The sequence below is a fragment of the Taeniopygia guttata genome, chromosome 18 (assembly GCF_048771995.1).
Source record: "Taeniopygia guttata chromosome 18, bTaeGut7.mat, whole genome shotgun sequence".
NCBI classification, from domain to species: domain Eukaryota; kingdom Metazoa; phylum Chordata; class Aves; order Passeriformes; family Estrildidae; genus Taeniopygia; species Taeniopygia guttata.
The window spans coordinates 5,501,763-5,521,633 of NC_133043.1; the positions used below are offsets into that span (position 1 = coordinate 5,501,763).

At 48.9% G+C, this 19,871-nt stretch overlaps 1 protein-coding gene across 1 annotated transcript in view; it reads right to left on the minus strand.

Annotated features, from left to right (window-relative positions):
- The window catches only part of DNAH9 (dynein axonemal heavy chain 9), a 136,131-nt gene that overhangs the window by 64,266 nt on the left and 51,994 nt on the right, over positions 1-19,871 (minus strand). The window contains exons 39-48 of the mRNA XM_072937044.1: positions 17,193-17,358; positions 16,593-16,695; positions 15,476-15,715; positions 12,759-12,920; positions 12,310-12,506; positions 9,217-9,379; positions 8,146-8,269; positions 7,218-7,360; positions 5,239-5,400; positions 3,753-3,986 (exon numbers count right to left, since the gene is read on the minus strand). Of these exons, the coding sequence (XP_072793145.1) occupies positions 3,753-3,986; positions 5,239-5,400; positions 7,218-7,360; positions 8,146-8,269; positions 9,217-9,379; positions 12,310-12,506; positions 12,759-12,920; positions 15,476-15,715; positions 16,593-16,695; positions 17,193-17,358 (1,694 nt within the window). The remainder of the gene's footprint in view (positions 1-3,752; positions 3,987-5,238; positions 5,401-7,217; positions 7,361-8,145; positions 8,270-9,216; positions 9,380-12,309; positions 12,507-12,758; positions 12,921-15,475; positions 15,716-16,592; positions 16,696-17,192; positions 17,359-19,871) is intronic.

Sequence of the window (19,871 nt, forward strand, 5' to 3'; positions counted from 1 at the left end):
GGAGAGCAGCCTGGGAGGGTGGGACTGCAGCACCTGGAGCTGGAACTGGGCACTGAACCCCGATGTGGGAATGGCCCAGAACTCATCAAAGTGTGACAACTCCTGACTCTGAGTCCACCTTGGGTGTACTTCCTAACATCATTTTCACCCCACAAAGATTGCAGTTGGGTTCTGCTGACAGATTCAGAGCTCTGAGGGTCAAGGGGCTTTAAATGTGATGTAGATGACCCTGAGAAGGGACATCCCCTTGAGCTGGCAGCCAGGAGGCCACCAGCATGGCTGTGGTGGCAATTCCTCAACCCCTGCTCACACACAGGAGCCCTCACCAGTGTTTGCATGGGGGAAGCTCACCCAGGCTCTCACTTGCAGACAGAAAACCTGTTAAAATCCCCATTTCAGTGAATTTACCCAGACTCTGGGCAGACCTCGGAGGCTTTCACTCCCTGATCTCAGGCCCATAAAGGTTCACTTGGAGCTCCTGGGGTACATCTTTCCCCACACAAAAATACTGACAGGAAGGGAAGCCAGCCACTGGTTTTGGCGATACCCATTTTGATACCAGAAGGGAGAGCACAGCCTGCAATCCATGAACTGAAGCTGTTGACATTTGGCACTGGCTCCACATGGAGAGCAGTTTTTCAGGGCTCTCCACACGCCCTCCATCCATCACCATCCCCTGCTGCCTGGTCCTGTGGGACTGCTCTCACCAGGACAAAGGCACAGCTGTAAATCCAGGCTCACGTAATCCCTTGGTGTGACAAACCCAGCAGCAGCTCCTTGTTCAGCCCCGAGCCTCTGGGGGCTGCAGGAAATTGAAGTGGGCTCTGCTGATGGCTGATACAGCTGTGACCTTCTGCCCAGAAATTTGCTTTTGTGTGCTGGATACACACACACACACACACACACACACACAGCAGCTCAGGGCTTTACAGCCAGGACAAAACAAGCAGGGGATTAAAATCCACGGGCACTCAGCAGCACGAAGAGCGGGTGTAAGCTGAGCCCCGGGGAACAGACAGTGCCCTGCCAAGCACACGCACAATGGAAGGGGAAATATTTTGTCAGGGTTTTAAAAAAGCAGGAATGCTGGAGAGGGGCTGTTTGCAAAGGCCTGCAGTGACAGGACAAGGGAGGATGACTTCAGACTGAAGGAGGGCAGGGTTAGGTTGGCTGTCAGGAAGGAATCCTTCTCTGTGAGGGTGGGCAGGCCCTGGCACAGGGTGCCCTGGATCCCTGGCAGTGCCCAAGGCCAGGCTGGATGGGACTTGGAGCAGCTGGGACAGTGGGAGGTGTCCCTGACATGGCAGGGATGGGATGAGATGATTTAAGATTCTTTTAAGATTCCTTCCAACCCAAAGAATTCTGTAATTCTGTGAGAAACCTGTAAACAGCTTCCTGAGTGCAGAACAATCTGATGAGCAATTAGTAATGTGAGGTGGAAAGGGAAAGAGCAAAGCAAATGAGAAATTCAAGGGTAATGTGCTGTGACTTCATCAGGGAAAGGAAGGGAGAAGCCCTTGCCTACCACCAGAACAGCATGAGAAAAATTATTGAAGAGAAGAAAACCTGGAGGGCAGGCTCCCAGAAGACTCATTTTATCTGATTGTCCCTGCCTAGTTTCAAGAACACAAAATATATCAAAAGGTCAGCGATTAATTGATAGCGGCAGCCAGGCTCGAACTGGAATCCAGTGATGCAATATTAACCACAGCCAGCCTCAGAATTACTCAGCAATGGGTGCTGACCTCTCGGTGGCACACAGCACTCTGAAAAACAAATGACTCATCCCACACATCTTCCCAATCCATTATCTCCTAACGGGAAGGAGGCTTCAGCTTCCCTGAGTGCTGAGGATGTCCGCAGGGAGAGGTGGCTGTAAAACATTGCTGGTCAACAGCATTGAGGTGTCCAAATCTCCACAGGAAAGAAAAAAATAAGGGGGGCTAGAGGTAGAGTGGACCACAGTGAAAGGAGGCAGAGAGGTTATTTTGAGTAAGAAATACCTGCAGCTCCTGATATAACAGCCACTCTGAGCCTACAGAAATACACAAACCTCATCCTCAGCTGGGAGAATGCCAGCGATGAGCACCAGTCCCCAGAGCTGCATCCCTGGTGATACCCAGGGATCAAAATCCCCCACCTTTGCTTTGAAAATACCCCCCAGCACATCGCTCCCAAGCACAACCCGCAGGGGACACACCTGAGTGAGGGAGAGAACTCTTCACTTCCTCAGCCCCAAGACCAAGGATTTCCATGGGTGAATGCAAAGTTCAGCCATTTAAACCCATGTTCAAGATAGAGCATGCTGGTATGATTTCCAGTACTGATAAATATCCACACTCTGCTTTCAAATCAACAGCAGTTTTGACTATTGCGCACATCTGGTAATTTAGGTGTTTAATTTTAGGCCCCCAGTGCTAATTTTAGACTTCAATTTGACATGTTTTGTCCTCACTGCTCTGCATCTTAAGCACCTGCTCAAGGAGGCACCTCTGAGCCCAGCCTCACTGCAACCAGACACCAGCATTGTGCTCTTTCATCCTCCTTGTGATTGGATTTTCTCATCCTTCCCATTGCCTCCACGTCCCCCACCACTAAGTGTAATGTGAAATTAGTAGAATGAATATGCATGAACCTATTGTGAAATTTTATGTATATGTAAATGAGTTAAGAGCAATAAAAAAGGATCAGGAGTTCTCAGGGGCAGGCACGTCCTTTGAAGGGGAGAGATCCCTCACGCGGGATCTTTCCAGCGCTGTAATAAACATACTGCCCCTACAAATCTTTATAGGAATTGTGGGGCTTTTATTTTTTGTCTGTGTTTCAACCCCTTTGTGTCCTGCTCCATGGAGGAGGCTGTTTGAAGGGAGATGGAGGAGGCTGTCTGAGAGGAGATGGAGATATCAGCCCCGAGAGCACCAGCCCAGCCCATCCATCACCTCCAGGCAGGCTGCATCCCCTGGAGCACAACAGACCTGATTATTGCCCCCAGGACACCCCAGAGCAGATGTGTGGAAGGGGGTGGACCTGCCAGTCCTTCCTTCTCACCAACCTCCCTGCATTCCTGCAGAGCAGCTCCAGGAGAGCCTCATTTGCCACTGGAGAAGCTTTTTGAGTGAACATTTGTAAGAGTTAATAGAATATGAAACGAAGAGCAGAATGGGAGTGTAGCAACAGATGTAGGTGTCACTGCAGAGAGGGTTGGGAAACACCCAGAACAACTTCTAATCACTACCAGAGGAGAGTGCCAGCAGGAGTCTTTAGCTGGGGGATTTTGGGATGACTGATGTGCATTTCAGACATGTATTAGCTTTCCTTAAAGATGGATGCCATAATGGAAGGGAAAATGAACATCAGCCTCATTTTAACAGCGTGCACTCTTTAGTTTGAAAGAGTCTTGCTGAGGTTATTGTAGATTTCCTGGATGCAACTCCAAAAATCACTGACTGTCCTGTATTTTCTAAGCTGTTTGTCACCACAGCTGAAATTTAACCACTAAAAGAGGATGGCAGAGCCAGCTGGATTCCAATCTCATTTTACTTACCGAAACCTTTCGGTTACCTCCCAAGCAGCAGAGACTGGGCGCACACCTCTCCATTCTCCTTTCCAGTGCAGAGGATCACTTCTGCCCCTCCAGTAACCCAGCTGAAGCCAGGCTAGAGCCACGATCCAGCCCAAATTTCTTCCCTGTAAAGCTCTCCCTTGAGCCAGACAAGAAAAAACAAGGAAAACCAACCCCAAGGAGTCTTTACCTGGGCAGAAGTGCTCTTGAGCTTCTCCAGGCCGTTCTCCAGGCGCTCCATTTTTGCCTTTAGGTCCCTGTCTTTTTCCAGCAGCAGGTTCTGGTAGAGTTTGATTTGCTCCAGGAAGGACTTGGGGGTGGTGTAGTTGTAGCGGCGCTCGTTGCTGAGGTACAGCCGGGACACCTCATTGACAGTGATGTGCACGTGGGCCATGAATTTGCTTATTGAATCCTTGACTGAGTCCTGAAGGTAAGATGGGAAGATGAGGAGAAACTGTTTTAAATAGAAAACTATATATAAACACAGGTCTGTGCTGAATAGAAAGGAATTTGGTAACTTTTGATTCTGCTGCAGCACAATCCAGGGTGTAACACCTAAACTGATCCCTTTTCACTGTTATCTCTAAAATAACTTTGCTGCTCATGTACTTTATACCTCTTTTTTATATCTTTTTATCTCACACATTATCTTATTCGAAGCAATTTCTCTATAAAATAACAGCTCTTTTAAGTATAATTTTGAGCTTTTCTCTTGTATAAATGGGAAAAGTGCACACTCCTAAAAAGAAACATTGTAGGCTTTATTCTTCCTAAACCCTGCCTGGAAAAGCTAAATAAACAGAAACAAATCTCTATTCTAGTAGCAGATTGCCATCACTGAAAACTTGACCTGTTTTTGCCCTTGAGATTTCCAGAGGTTCAGACACAGCTGGGGAGAGCAGCAGGTTATTTTCTGTGCAGGTTTGGGGCTGCCCTTGTGCTGGCAGAGCCATCCTTTCCCTGACAGTGCCAGCAGCTCCCAGTGACACCTCAGCAGCTCCCAGTAAGACATCAGCAACTCCCAGTAAGACATCAGCAGCTCCCAGTAACACCCCAGCAGCTCCCAGTAACACCCCAGCAGCTCCCAGTAACACCTCAGCAGTTCCCAGTGACACAGGAATGTAGTGCCCATGGCTCTGCTGGTCCATGGTCCTCTCCAAAGAAATGTGGAGTGCGTTTCAATGATGATTTGGTTGAGCTCAGAGCACTTCAGTGCCCCCAGTGATGCCCCTCTGGACATCACCAGTGCCACCTGGAAGTGTTGGAGGCCAATCCATGTGGATATTCCCAGTTCAGTTGGAGAGAAAAGAGAAAGGTTTCTGCCAGACTAAGCCTGGGAAGAAGTCTGGGAGGAAGTAAACCATCTGTTATCTTGCTTTCTGTTCATATTGTTTATAGATATGTTCTGCCACACTGACCTAAGTCCAGTGTACAATCAGGTGAAATGTTTTCACTCTAAGAGCAATGAAATTAATATTCATTATGTTCTCCATAAAAGAGAGAAGTGCTTTTGAATAAACACTCCTTTTGCCTTCTGGAGTCTCTTCATCCCCATCCCTGCCTCAAGAGGGACAAACCCAACCCTCCCAGCGACAGCGCGAGCGACTCGGGGCCGCTGCTGGTGGTGCCCAGCGCTGTCCCCAGCGTCCCCAGCAGGACCCGTGCTGGCTGCTCACCTGCAGCGTGCCCATGTCCCGCAGGAAGCGGAGGCTGACGGACTCCAGGGCCTCCCGGGGCCACGGCTGGAAGCAATCCATGGTGGTGCAGCCGGCCAGCGCCGGGAAGCGGCGGCTGCGGAGGCGCAGCTTGGGGCCCACGGGGGACAGGCACAGAGCGACCTGCAAGAGGAGGAGAGGGCACGGGGAGCTGGGCAGGGACAGCAGGAGAGGGCACAGGGAGCTGGGCAGGGACAGCAGCACCAGCACAGGGAGCAGGGCAGGGACAGCAGCATCTCCCTGCAGCCCACCTCGGTCTCCACAACTGCAGAAGCTCTCACTTCAGCCAAAGAGAGAACAGAGAGAATTCGCTCAGGATTCAGCCTGAGGAAGTTAAGAGAAAGAATGTTGGCCTGATTTTTAAAAGTGTTAAGTTTTCTTTTCTAGTTCTTTTGAAAGTTTTAAAGTTCTCATAAAACTTCTTCAGCCTTCTCGTAATGTTTACATATTTTTACTGGAGCTCTCACGCATGTTCATATAAATAATGATTGTTTTTCATCCTTCTTTGTAGGAGGAGAGAATTGATGGGATGTTGGTTTGACCAGTGTGGTTGGAGAGGTGGCAATTTCACCCTCCAATCCACTGTCAGTTTTGGAATTCTATATATTGTGAGGTCAGAAATAAAATTGGCTCTTTTTCTCTCTTGAACTCACCAAGTTTCTGTGTACTCATTTTGTGTCCAATAGCGACAAAATAATTCAAACAATTATTATCTCTTTCTGCTCGTGTGTTTGTGCCCATGTAGAATGTGTTCTAGAGATTGTTTACCCAAGGTGATTGCTTGATTAGATTCCGGTAATAGTGTTTTAGATTCGCTGACCAGTTGGACCCACAGCTGTGTTGGGACTCTCAGGAGACAGAGTCATGAGTTTTCGAGTTAGTGAGAGCTTTTACTAGTGTAATAGAAGCATAATAGAATATATGATAAGATAATACAATAAAGCAATTGATCAGCTTTCTACAATCAGTGGAATCAACACTAATTATTACTCAGCTGAGGACCTGCAGCAGCACATGACCCCTTTGATGCCTTAAGTTTTAGATTCTGTGTTGCTTTGGTGTGCAGTTCTGAGCTTCGTTTGAAGTGTTGGCGAGCTCTCTGCACAGGGCAGGGAGCTCATTGCAATGTATTTGAGGGGTTAGGCCATAGTGTGCAGCAGCCAGCCTGCTGGAAGCTTGTCATCAAAGCCTCAGGAATTCATCAAGGCTATTGGAACATAAATTGTGCTAAATTAAGAAAAAAGAGGCTCAGAAACCAAATACCACGACTGCAAGAACTGGGTAACAGAGGACCGTGAAACACCTGGACTGTAACCAATCACACACTCTGAGAAATGCAGGCAGAAAATGAGCAAACAAGACAAAGACGCCAATCAAGAAGTGTGTGCTTATTAGTTTGTGGAGTCTATAAATATCTGTATAATGTAAACAATAAATGGCCTCTGCTTGATCATGTTAGTCAGTTGTTCAGGAGTTCTGGATTCCCACAATAGGAGGCAAAACAATTTCTTCTCTAGCTGGGGACCAAGGACAGATTATCCAAATCTCAGGACAAATGATCCAGATCTCAAGAGCACAAACAACATGAACTGAAGAGAGAAAAACAAGGATGGGACTTCATAACCCAAAATTGTAATTGGACAATTACCTCCAATATGCAAATGGACCACAGATGGAAACTAAACTTTGTTTATGAAAATATGTCTCAAAGAGCTGTTTTTGGCCTTGGTTCCCAGAAAAACCAAGATAGGATAGAGGCCTTGTACCCCCTGGGGCTTGGAGCTCTGGAATTTTCTCTTTCTGGCTAGGGAAAAGGTAGGGAAAAGTACTGGAACTAGTACAATAACAGGCTAAAAATATGTGTGTAAAGAACACAGAGAATCTATGAAAGGGAAAAGGCAAAAAATCATTTAGCACCAACCCCTCGTGCTCCATCTCACCTTCAGCTGCCGTCGGACTCGCTCGATGAAAAACCTCCAGCAATTCTCCCTGGAATCCACCAGCCCCTGGCCTCTGACTTCGTTCCTCACACTGCTGATGATGTTTTCCACTTCATCATCAGGGAAGAGATCTGGGATTTCCCCTAGGAGAGGAGGGCACACTTGGGTTTACACGTCAGGATGTTGCTGTGGTCCCAGAGCAAAGGGAAGCTGCTGTTCCCCTCCTCAGGTAAAACCCCTGCAGCAGGATCCCCTGGGCAGGAGCAGCAAAGGGGCACAGGAGGTCATTCTGCTGAAAAATAAACATCTGTGAGAGCAAACTTCCTCATAAAACACAAGGCAAAGGAAGATAGAATAGAGTCAAAGTACAGAAAATCTAATTTTTATAGCTGTGCACTCAATTTAGATTAAAAAAAATTCAAATCCCTAATATGCCATACATATTACAAAATCATTGTAGTTTTGCAAATGCATTAATTACCTGTAAAATTTTTGCAGCTGTTCAGGACCATTTCTAACAGTGGCCAAATAACTCCCAGACCATCCAAACATTTTACAAGTTGCAAATTTCTGAGGTGGATGCATGAGATCCACGGGTGAAACTCCTCACCCTTGTCTTTGTCCCCAGCTGCAACACCCCAACAGACACATCCCGTAACAACTATCTATTAACAACTATGGCAGAATCCCATGCCATATGGAAAAATGGGTGCAAGACATGAGGGAAAGACAAGAAATCTCCCAGCTGATGGAGTGTCCCTCCCCAGGGAGGCCTCAGCACGCCTTTAACTCCGGAGCTCAACCTCATATTTTATTCACTAGGAAAAGTAACTTCCAGCACATTCCATCACTGCCCCTTTGTCTATTCCAGGTGTTGCCAGGAGCAAAACTCCCCAGGAGGGAGAAAAGCAGAGCCCAAGGGCTGTACCTGATGCCAAGAAGTCGTTGACCAGCACCAGGAACTGCTCATCTGCCACCTGCGCGTCGCTCAGCAGGAACACGGAGCCCACGCTCTTCAGCCCGGCCTTCAGGTACAGGTTTGCCAGGTCTGCCTGCAGGTGGGACACCAGGAGAGCTCGCATGGGCCAGGCACAGGAATGGGATCCTCCAGAACCTGCCCAGTCTGTGCTGAGAGCACCAGCACAGCTCAGGGCACTGCCAGGAGAGCCCAGGTGTGGCTGCAGCCCTGGGCAGAAACACTCCAGCACGGCATTTGCTTCTCTCCACAGCACCATGGCGTGTCTGGGGTGTTTCAGTATCTCATTTCAGTTAAAAAAGCCCTCTAAGGACATCCAACTGTTCCCCCAGAGTGGCCAAAGCCACCGCTAACCCATGTCCCCAAGTGCCACATCCACGTGGCTTATAAATCCCTCCAAGGGTGGGCATTTCACCACCTCCCTGGGCAGCTGTGCCAGGGCTGGACAGCACTTTCAGTGAAGAAATATTCCCTAATATCCACCCTGAACCTGCCCTGGCCCAGCCTGAGGTCGTTCCCTCTGCTCCTGTCCCTGTTCCCTGGAGCGGAGCCCGACCCTCCAGCTGTCCCCTCCTGTCAGGAGCTGTGCAGAGCCACAAGGTCCCCCTGAGCTCCTTTTCTCCAGGCTGAGCCCCTGCCCAGCTCCCTCAGGAGCTCTCCAGCCCCTTCCCAGCTCCCTCAGCCTCTCCTGGAGCTCCATTCCCTTCCCTGGACACGCTCCAGCCCCTCCATGTCCTTCCTGTCCTGAGTGTCCCAGAGCTGCCCCAGCCCTGGAGGTGCCCCAGCAGTGCCAGCACAGGGGACGGGCACTGCCCTGGCCCTGCTGCCACCCCAAAACTGGGTCAGCCCAGGTGGCCTTGACCTCTTCTTGCCCACCTGGGCACACCTGGGCACACCTGGGCACACCTGGGCACACCTGGGCTCACGGCCATCCTCGCCCATTCTCTCCCCCAACGCACACACAACAATCCTCCAGGCCAAGCTCTGCCCTTTTTTCCTTCCCCTCCATTCCCAGTCCCCCACCTTGAGGTCGGGGACGCCGTAGCCTTTCCTGAGGGTGATCTGGAAGACCTCCAGGGCGCTGAGGAAGGCGGCCAGGCGGGTCAGGCTCTGCTTGCCAGTGCCTCCCACACCGACCAGTAGCGCGTTCCCCCGCGGCGCCGCCAGGACGCGGCTGATGCGGCAGCTGCAACAAAACCTCTCATTAATAAGAGTATTCTGCTATTTCTCTGCCCACTGCTTTTCAATACATATTTGATTCACTAGGAAATTGTGTTCTGAGCAGGGTGAAGAACGGCAGCCTCGCAGATGTGGCAGCAGTCAATGCCCATCTCTGCTGAGACAGAGTGAAAATTTAACGGAGTAAAAATCCATTTAGATTTAGGCGAAATGTGCTACTTTCAGCTTACTAAATATACTGTTTAGTCTAATAACTACAACACTAACAAAATTACCCCAGCTAAAGAAAAAGAAGACAAATTTCCACACTAAAAAAATAAAAGATAAAAAAAACTCCTCAGACCTTAAAACAGACAAAACAAAGGAACCCAAAAGTTCTTTCTATACTTTCTAACAAAAACTAAATACAAATATAACTAACTGTAAGTATAACATAAAATCAACAAAATAAATATACATAAACCTATTATAAAATTCTATACATATAAAAATTAGTCAAAGTAAGAAAAAAAATCAAAACTTCTCAAAAGTACACATATCCATTAAAAAAACAATAAATCCCCACATACGTCCACAGCACTATAAATAAACATACCATTCCCTACAAATCTTTATTAAAATTATAAAATTTTAATTTTTCTCCCCATTTCACTGCTGAGACCTGTCCAGAGGATGGTGCTGATGAAAAAAAACCAAAACCCAAAGTTTGGTGGCAGTTCAAAATGTGCCCCCTTTTTTTTGCACCTGCCAAGTCCTGCTGGACAGAACAATGTTTGAGTGTGACTTAACAATGTTAAATCCCTGGTTGTCCTTGCATGCAGTGCAAGGAGAAAAGGTGTTACATTGACATACAAAAACTGAGAGCAAAATTCAAGGCTCTGACCCCCTCCCCAGAAAAGTCCCTCTTTTCCAGGCTTTGGGATTCATTCACAGGTGAGGAGCCCTGCTGAGCAGTACAGAACGTTCACACCAGGCTGGAAGGGCACAAACCTGCCTGGAAAACAATCTCTGTTCCTTTTATCCACACCACCCCTATGTAATGGTGAAATTTTCTCACTCTTAGAATGATCTCGCTGTTATTTCCCAGGTCTGCACCTGAGAGTCCTGTGGTGAACTCTGTCTGCCTCCTTTTTGTTCTCTTTAAGCAAATGCTGACACCCCCACGTGTTCCCCACTGGGTGAGGGGGGTCCAGAGGATCCCACCTGTGGAACCCTCACCATCCTGGGTCTGAAACACCAGCCCCATTCCTTCATTCAGCTCCCTTCACTATTTTCCTAGATGAATCTAATTATTTTTCATTTAAGACTGTGAGAAACGCTGCCCTGCTTCATTACAACTCTAGTATTCTATAATCTATGCACAGACTCTGACTGATTTCTTTGATAATTTAATAATTTCTGTGAAATTACTTCCATAAAAGCAATCCAGACTGTGAGGAGAGCTTTAGCATTCCTGCTCAGAATTACCCAGAGCAGCTCAGCCTGTGCTCCCTGCCTTGATGTGCTCCCCAGGGCTCCGTGCTGTGACACAGCCCTGGGTGAGTGACTGACAGGTATCCCCCATGGCCCTGCACATATTAAGTCATCAAATGTCTTTTTTCCTTCTTTTTTTCCTCCTGACTGAGACTCTTCAGCAAATTCAAGCTGACATTCAGGAGCTGTTTGAGATGGAAGAAATTGTGTATTTCAGCCAAATGCAATTTTCAAATGCAGTGAATGAGATTCACTCAGCTCCAGTGAAATTGGGAAGTGGTGCTGGATGCTCAAATCTTGCTTTCCTCATTATTTTCAGTGCCGTGGTTTGCAAATTCCAATTGCAAATCCTGATTTATGTAAAGCGCAAGAGCAGCACAGGGTCAATATTCCTGTTACCATTCTGCAGCAATGCAAGAAATGCAGAGACACTCATGGACAGCAGATTTCAGGGGAAATCTGCCCCAGCCCAATGGTCAACAATGCAGGTGGGAGCACTTGGAACAGACAAATTTGTGTGTGTGTGTACATATATATATACATTTCTGTATATATATACATATATATTTGTGTATAGCTATAGATATTTATTTATATGTTTATATGGTTATATGGTTATATATGTATATATTTATATATTTTATATAAATATATTTATGTATTTTTATCTTTATATATTTATATATTTATATACGTATGTAAATGCTACTCCTCTATACATACCAATATATATAACAGGCTGCCAGGTCCACTGAGAATTAAAACCACCCACCCTGGCTGCAGCAGGTTTCCTTCCAGCTTACTTCCAGCTCAGAGCCCCAGAGCTGCACCTCCTGGGACAAGGTTTCTGTACAAATGCAAGCTCTGATTCTCCATCTCCTGGAGCCACCTAAGGCCAGCTCTGCATCCCAGCACCCAGAAGTGACTCTGGCTCTGCTGGGGTTCCCCCAGGCTGTGTGTCAGAGCTGGAAACCCCCCCCAAAGCATGTAAACAGCGTCATAATAATCAGTAGGAGGCTTATTTTCACATAGTCCCACATGTCCGATTTCCAGCTGGAATCCATCTGCACCTCCAGGCATCTCCATGCAAGCAGGTTTTCCACAGGATCAAAGCAGTTTAAATGCCTCCATCCTTTAAAAGTAGTAGGCTGAATGCACATAATCTTACTTTATACAGAGCAAAATCCCTCTAAGGGCCTGTGTAAATGTGGCTGTAAACCAGCAGTCAGCATTTGGGGAAACCTCAGTACAACCAGTTCTGTCCTGGCTGGCAAGGGAAGGCAAAAATCACCTGAATGTTGTCACATCTGAGAAATGTTTATGCAGAGTGCAGGACCTGGCACTTGGCCCTGCAGAACTACAAATTATTTGCCTCAGCACATGGATTTATATTCCTCCAGGAAACCCCACAAAACCATCTGCACAGACAAATGATGGAGGCAAAAAGGCAGAAAAGCCCCTTACACGTGGCTCATGGCATCCTCAAACAGCACCAGGTCCATGGCAGCGTTGACTTCATTGTAGCTGTCCAGGGCTTCCACGAGGATCTGGTTCAGCTCCTCCCAGCTTGGAACTGGCCTGTAGCCAGGCTCCCCAAGGCCTTTGGCAAAATGGCAGTAAATATTCATGTGTTTGGCCTGCTCTAAAGTGTCCTCAATGTCCTGTGAAAGAGAATAAAATAGTAGAGAACAAATACAGGAAAACCCACTGCAGCTCTGAGCCACCTCCCAAGGCAACCACGGGGCTCCAGCCTTTTTACATCCACACGGTTGCAGCTGTGTGTTGGAAAAGGGGAAACAGGCACAGGAGTGAAAGAGAGGGAAAGGAACATCCCCAGTACTGATTTCCCTTCCAATAAATCCATTCTGTTCCATTCTTATCAGAATTAGACCTCGTCAGACCTCCACACTTACGTCGTAGCATTTCTTCACCACCTCCCGCTGGATTTTATCAAAAGTGTCCCAGTCCACTTCTTCAACCATCCTGTCCCGGTACACCCGGTTTGACTCGTGCAGGTAGAGCTTCAGCAGGTCCTGGGGCTGCTTCAGGCATTCAGGGGTGGAGAAGAGAAGGCCCTGTGGAGAGCAAAGACAGCCAGGAAACCAGGCTGGGCCCTGGGGGATCCAGCCCGGCACCCACCAGGCTGAGTGCCCCTCACAGCAACCTGCACCTGAGCAACCCCACACCAAACACCCCAGGGAACATGGTCTTTGGTCATCCAGAACTCCCAAAGCTGCTTCTCAGCCCAGAAGGGGTTCAATAATGAGTTGGAAGGGTCCTTAAGGATCATCCCATCCCACCCCTGCCGTGGCAGGGACACCTTCTGCTGTCCCAGCTGCTCCCAGCCCCATCCAACCTGGCCTTGGGCACTGCCAGGGATCCAGGGTGGGCACCCTGTGCCAGGGCCTGCCCACCCTGCCAGGGAAGGATTTCTTCCCAAGATCCCATCCAAACCCACTCTTTGTCAGTAGGAAGTCATTCCCCCTTCTCCTCCATCCTTGTCCCTCCATCCCATGTCCAAAGTCCCTCTCCAGCTCTCCTGGGGCCACTTCAGGCACTGAACGGCCACAGTCAGTTCACTTCAGAGCAATCCTCAGGCTGAACACCCCCAGCTCTCCCAGCCTTTCTTCACAGCAGAGCTGCCCCACCCCTCTGATCATCCTGGTGTCCCTCTGGAACTCCCTCCAGCACCTCCAGGTCCTCCCTGGGATGTCCCCTGGTGCTGGGAGCCTGGAGCTGGGTGAGGTCTGACAGAGCAGCACAGAGGGGCAGAATCATCTCCCTCAACCAGCTGCCACAGCCCTGGGAATGGCTGTTTCCCACATTCTGCTGAAGGTTTACACTCATTACACTTATTTTAATTCCCACCCAGCCTCCCCTGGCCGGGCTGGGGTCCTGCTCTCAGCATTTGGGACCCTGCAGGGCCAGGCACCAGCCCAGACACGTGGTTCTCCCATCCCAACCCCATGCCATGGGTGCTTTGTCAAGAAGGAAAAAAGGTTTGGAAATGTTACTGGTGGCTATTTTTTCTTTTAATCAATTAATTCTAATTAGGTGCATTCTGCCTGCAGGAAATATCAGTTGCTGTCTGCTTAGCACAGTATGTTTACCATGAACTCTATTAAAATGCATAAAAGAATTATATTTCAAAGAGGTGTCGCCTATACTAAGCCTATTAACAGCACACAGGGTTTTCAATGGTATGAATTAAACAGACAGCTTTTATTCCTAACATCTAATTATTTATACATTAAATATCAAATGCATTGAAAGCAATGTAAAGCAGGCCCTCTCAGCTCACTGGTCCATGGCTCAGATTGTTTGGGTTTCACATCTGTCATTACAGCTGTCAAATTATTTTATTTATTCCAGAAAAAAAAATAAAATTGGTGAGAAAAGCTGACAACTCAAAGAGAAGAAGGAAAAACACATCAGATCCTACACTGGTTAGAAGAGAATTAAAGGTCACTCACTCCTTCTAAAGGGACTGAATCTAAAGAACCCCAAAAGCACAATGGACACGTGGCTGTGGGTCACTGCATCTGGGATGGAGGTGGGGCCGACATTAAAAAGAAACAGACAAACCGAGAGGATGGGGAATCCCTTGAGAGCAGAATGAGGAGCATTCCTGTCACTGCCCTCTGCCCACAGCTGGATCTGGCAGGATGTTTTCTGTTACCCCCAACCCTGGCACATTCAGCAGATCAAATCAAAGCCTCCCACCAAAATGCTGAAATTCCATGCATTTAATGAAATTTCTGGAACTGGGAGGCAGGATTTACCAGGACCCACATCTCACGTCTGAGCTGCTGATGCTCAGCTGAACGCAGTGACAGGCCTGACTCCTTCCTGCCACAGTGGAGTTATTCACTCCTTCAAGGTCCTGGTCCCAGATTTCCCTGTCTGTCACTGCTTCAGCTCCTGCCTGATGGCAGGCACAAGGCTCTGAACTTCCACGTCCCCACTTTGTGGAGCAGATGTTAACAAGGACAGTGACAAATGACCAGCTGGGGCTTTAGAGCAGGCTACGGTGCTGACCCTCGCTTTGGCTGCTGAGGAATTTATCCAATTTTATTAAGCAGCCTGAAACTCTGAAAGGCTCTTTGAGCAGTAACACCAGCTGCCTCAAAGCACAAGACTGCTGGGGAAATCAGAAAAACAAAATCTCACCAAAGGATGGAAGACAACATTTCTGGAGCTGAACAATTTTGCTTTGGTACAGTGGCTGGTAATTCAGTTTCAGTGGTAAAATCAAAGCTGGTTTGGATTGATTTATCAGCTCTTGAACTGCCATCCTGCGTGCACAATGCTGAGCACCAAGGAGGTGCTCACCAGCTGCTGAACCAGCCACTGCAGTGCTCTGCTCAGGGCCAGCAGCCCACAGAGTATCCAGCCCCTGCCCCTGCAGGAAGAGTTCCCAGTGTGGTGGGTGGTGCCATGGACCCCCAGACTCACACCACTGCGGTGGGGATCACCAAAACGAGCCCAGCTCAGCACACTGACAACAGCCACTGCTGCAAGGGCCGGGCTCAGGAGCCCAGAGCTCTCTCCAGTTTGCCCTTTCTCCAGCCAATGGAACCCTTCATACCCCTCAAAACTCCAAATTCCACAGGACAGGAGCTGCACTTACCTGGAAGATATTGGAGAAGTCTCTGAGGTTGAAAACGTAGTGGAACTTGACAGCTGTTGGCAGGAAAGTGGCAGCCACCTTCCGATGCAGCCCCAGGGCCAGGGCAATGAGCTGCTGGGCTGATTTCTGCACAGCCTCTGAGAAGTTCCCACTGGCCAGGTGCTGCACTAAGATGGTGCTGTAGATCCTGGACAAGGAGTCCTGGCCAGGGTTGGAGAGAGCGAAGACACAGAAGTGGCGCTGAGGAAGAGAAAGTGAGAGGTGGAAAGGTCAGAGAGATGGAGACCACCTCCCAGGTCAGTGTCCTGGTTGGACACAGCACTGAACAATCTCATCTGGGCTCCACTTCCCAGGAAAGCTTGGCCCAGATCATCCTTTGAGGTCCCTTCCAACCTGGCATGCTCTATGATCCCATGACTTGAAGTCCACCAGAACTCTGTCCCCCCTCCAATTCCCCAGCAGAGGACAGCTGGCAGGAGACACCTTCTGCTGGCTGAACAAGGGATTTTCAGTGGTGTTTCACAAGGGAAGCTCACTCCACTGAGGAGCTGAATGGTCTGAAGGTCCCACAGAGCCCTGGTGAAGCCCAGGCCTGTCTCTGGTCAGAGCAGCCCCTGGAAGGTGCCACCTCCCTTTTTTGATGAGGAACTTGCAGAGGAAGAGAACATAGAATGTTTAAGGTTAGACAAGACCTCTGAGATCAAGCCCAGCCATTGAACAAGTCCCAGAGCACAGTGTGGAGTGCCACATCTACTCATTTTTGAGCACATCCAGAGTTGGTGACTCTACCACTTCCCTGGGCTGAAGTTCCAATGCCTGACCACCAAAAGACTTTCAAGAACTATGGTCCAGCAGTCATATCAGCTAGAGGAAGGTAAAACCTGCCTGTCTGAACCACAGGTTTTCCTGAGAGTGGCTGGAAACTTGTGACTTCTTCCCCGCACTGAGCAGTAAAACAAGAGGAAACCCAAAGAAGGGAGAAATTCCATCAGGAATTACAGTCACTTCACAGATCCGTGCTGTTTCCACTGATTGAGGAACAGCAGCATCTGCCACAGTTCTCCTGAAGCCTTGGGCCTGAAGAACCCACCCCAAAATGAGTGGAGCAGGGCTGTACCTGGAGCCGGGGGTTGATGGTGAAGCTCCCCGCAGTCGGGTTCATGCAGGACACGTACTGCACATTGCTGATCTCCTTCAGGGACAGCCGGCTCCTGTCGTACCTTGGGGCACAGCAAAAGCCACAGATGGTCACCACACACCCCTGAGCGTGTCTGTGGGCTGCCAGGACCCTTGTGGCTTCTGCCGCTCTCCAGGGGACAGAGACTGCTGCATGTCTGCAGATGGCCCAGCACACAGGGCCCTGCTCCTGGGGGAAATCCTGGAGATGACAGGAGCAAAGCTCTGGGTGTCGGAACTCAAAATTGTAAACATAGACATGTAGTTTTGAGTTTATAAGGTGGGAGCCGCCCGAGGCTCAGGGCAGAATGCCACGGCCTCCTTGTTAGGCAGAGCTCAGCAGGTCAGAGAAAGAATGTTTAGATAAGAGAAAATAAACACCCTTGAAAGCACAATGGGACACATTCCAGAGGGCCATGGAGAGAACTTCCACACTGCTGGGGTCCCGACAAGCTGTCCCCAAGAGTTTTGGCATCCCTGGGTGGGCTGGAAGCACCAACCTTTCAGTAACACCCTAGAGCAAGCGCCCAGCAGCTCATACCAGTGGCCGTAGTCCAGGTGCTGCCTGAGCAGGGTGTGGGGCTGCACGGTGCCGTAGGCGTCCACCTGGGGCATGTTCAGGTCATCCATGAAGTACACCAGCCTCTTGGTGCCCGGGGGGCCGTAATTCCTGCCAGCCTTTTTCTCCAGAGGCTTCTCCAGCACAGCTGCAGGGACAGGAGTGACGGGATGAGCGCTCAGCCCAGCCCTCTGCCTGCTGCAGGGAGCCCCTGCCCTCCCAGCTCCACGTCTGGGGCTTTTGAGGAAGGAAGAGCGTGGAGAGAAAACTCATTTGGAAGCTCTGGAAAATTCCCATTTGCTTTAGGAGAAGGCTGAGGTTGCGTGCTGCTCTAGACTGTAGCATATTGGGAATATTTGCAATGCTGGAGTGATATTTAATGCACATCACCCCACACTGCTGCACAAAATGTTTTATAGGTTATTGATTTCTTTCACTGCAGCCTGAGCAAACTTTACTGCCTCAGGAAGGGGCAAAGCAAACAGCAGCAGCTTTTCTGGGGTGAATTTCCTGCCAGGGGCTTTCCTGGAGCCCATCCTCACTCCCAGGTTCTCCCAGCCCTCCTGGAGATGGAGGCAGAATTTATTTCACTGACACAGTCTGGGGTTATCACCAGTGCTGTAAGCAGCAGCATGGCAAGGAGCAATCCTCTGTAATTAGGGACAACTGGGAGTTTTGATAAAAATTTTGTGCGAATGCACACTTCAGCCATCCCTTATCAAGGGCAAAAGTTATTAGGGAAAATTTATATTCTGGGTTTTTTTTTCAGACCTGAAATCTTTTAAAACCCCATTTGTTTCCTGCTTGGGTGCCCTGCAGACAGCCTGGTTGCCCACTAAGAATTCAGCTGTTTCCTTGTCACAGACACTTCTGCACAAAGCCATGAATTGTGCTCAGAAAAATGATAGATTTTTCCTCAGAGGAATCTCTCTCCCCCTTCAATAAAACCACAATATTTGAAATTTCTGGTAGCAAGTCAAATTAAGTGTTTCAAATAAGCATTTAATTTAAATTTAATTAGGCCTTAATTAACACATAAAATCAGCCCTTTTCGAGGTTAAACAAGGATGCAGAAGATTCATCATAGTGAAATGCAATTACTGGGGATGAAGTGACATGTTTGTGGAAGTTGCATTTTAATTCAAAGCTTATCCCATAATAATCCTGCAGGGTCCCTGCTCTGGGCTCCTGACACATCCCCATCAGCCCCTCAAGCACTCACTGCACACCAGACTTGGCGAGTGTGACTCCTCTCACCATGATGGCCAAGGGGGAAAGAATATCCAACCCCCAAAAACAACATTTATTGTCGTTTTCTCAAGGCAGATCTGAAGGGGGAAGGTGGGGAATGAGGGCAGGGATAGAGCTGATGGAGGAGCAGAGGTCCATGGAGCAGCACTCCAGAGGCCCAGGCTCCACAGGCAGTGGGATTTGCTCACAATACCCCAAAGAAAATCCCCAAACTGTGCTCAGGTTTGGGCACAGAGAGAGTCTGGCTCCTTTTAGCCCCTGTGCACGTGAAAATCTGCAAGCCACAGGTCCACAAAGATTGTCTGAACCACATCCCTGTGCTTCCCCTCAAGAGTGCACCTCTGCACCTTAAAAATCTCTGTCCCAACAGGCACCTTGGCTGAAAATCCCTGGCTTTCAGGTTGGCTCTTCGTAAAGTAAATAAAAACTGAAATCCCAAAGTGCTTTGGATTCACATTTTACAAATCTAAAGAGGCACCTGCTGGGGAAGAAAAAAAAGCAGCCAGCTGACAAACTCCACAAAAAGGGACAAATTAACTAAAAAATGAGCAGTGGGGAAGGATGCCAGGCAGCATAAATCACATTTCCCTGCGATGAAGACGTGCTGGGCTCTGCAGAGGAAGGAAGGGGAGGGCTCAGCCTGGAGCTCAGAGTAACAGGGACACCCTGTACCTGCCTTACAGCTCACCTGGGCAGGTGGGGAACACCAGGGTCCTCAGCTCAGCCCCTCCCCAAGCCAGGGCACTCCCCACTCCAGCAGGAAAAGGAAAAAGGGAGGTTACAACCATCACGCTGCTCATGGCTCTGAGACTGGTCAGAAAGGGGGGTTTTACCATTTTTTTTTTTTTCCTTGAAGGGATTCCCTGGGGCAAGAGATTCCTTGTGGGTCTGAGCCCCCCAGGTCAGGAAGCTCTGTGCCCCTGCTCCATGGGACATGTGAGATGTGGCAGGACAGGAGCACAGCCCCAGGAACCAGCCCTGGCTTCCAGCCTGCACATATCCATCAGCACCATCCTCACTGCTAATTGGGATGCAGTTCCCATCATTGCACCCCGAGGACAGTTTGGATCCTCTCCAAGAAACCCATCTTATTCTTCAATTCCAGCGTGTTAGAGACATGCTTCAAGTCAGACACAAGCCATGAAAACCACAGCAGATTGAAGCTTGGGCTTTGGCACAGCCCTGAACCAGAGGGGTGGGTTAAGAAGGCAAATTCTTGGGTTGGAAATCATCATCTCCACAAAAGCAGGGCTCTGCTGAGCAGAGATTTTCACTGTGGGGTTGTGAGTGTGCCCACAACAACACCCATGGGCAACTCACCCATTGAGCTTCCCAGTGCACATCCAGCTCCAAACCCCCATGGATGCTCCAGGAATGACACAGGATGACACAGAATGACACAGGATCACA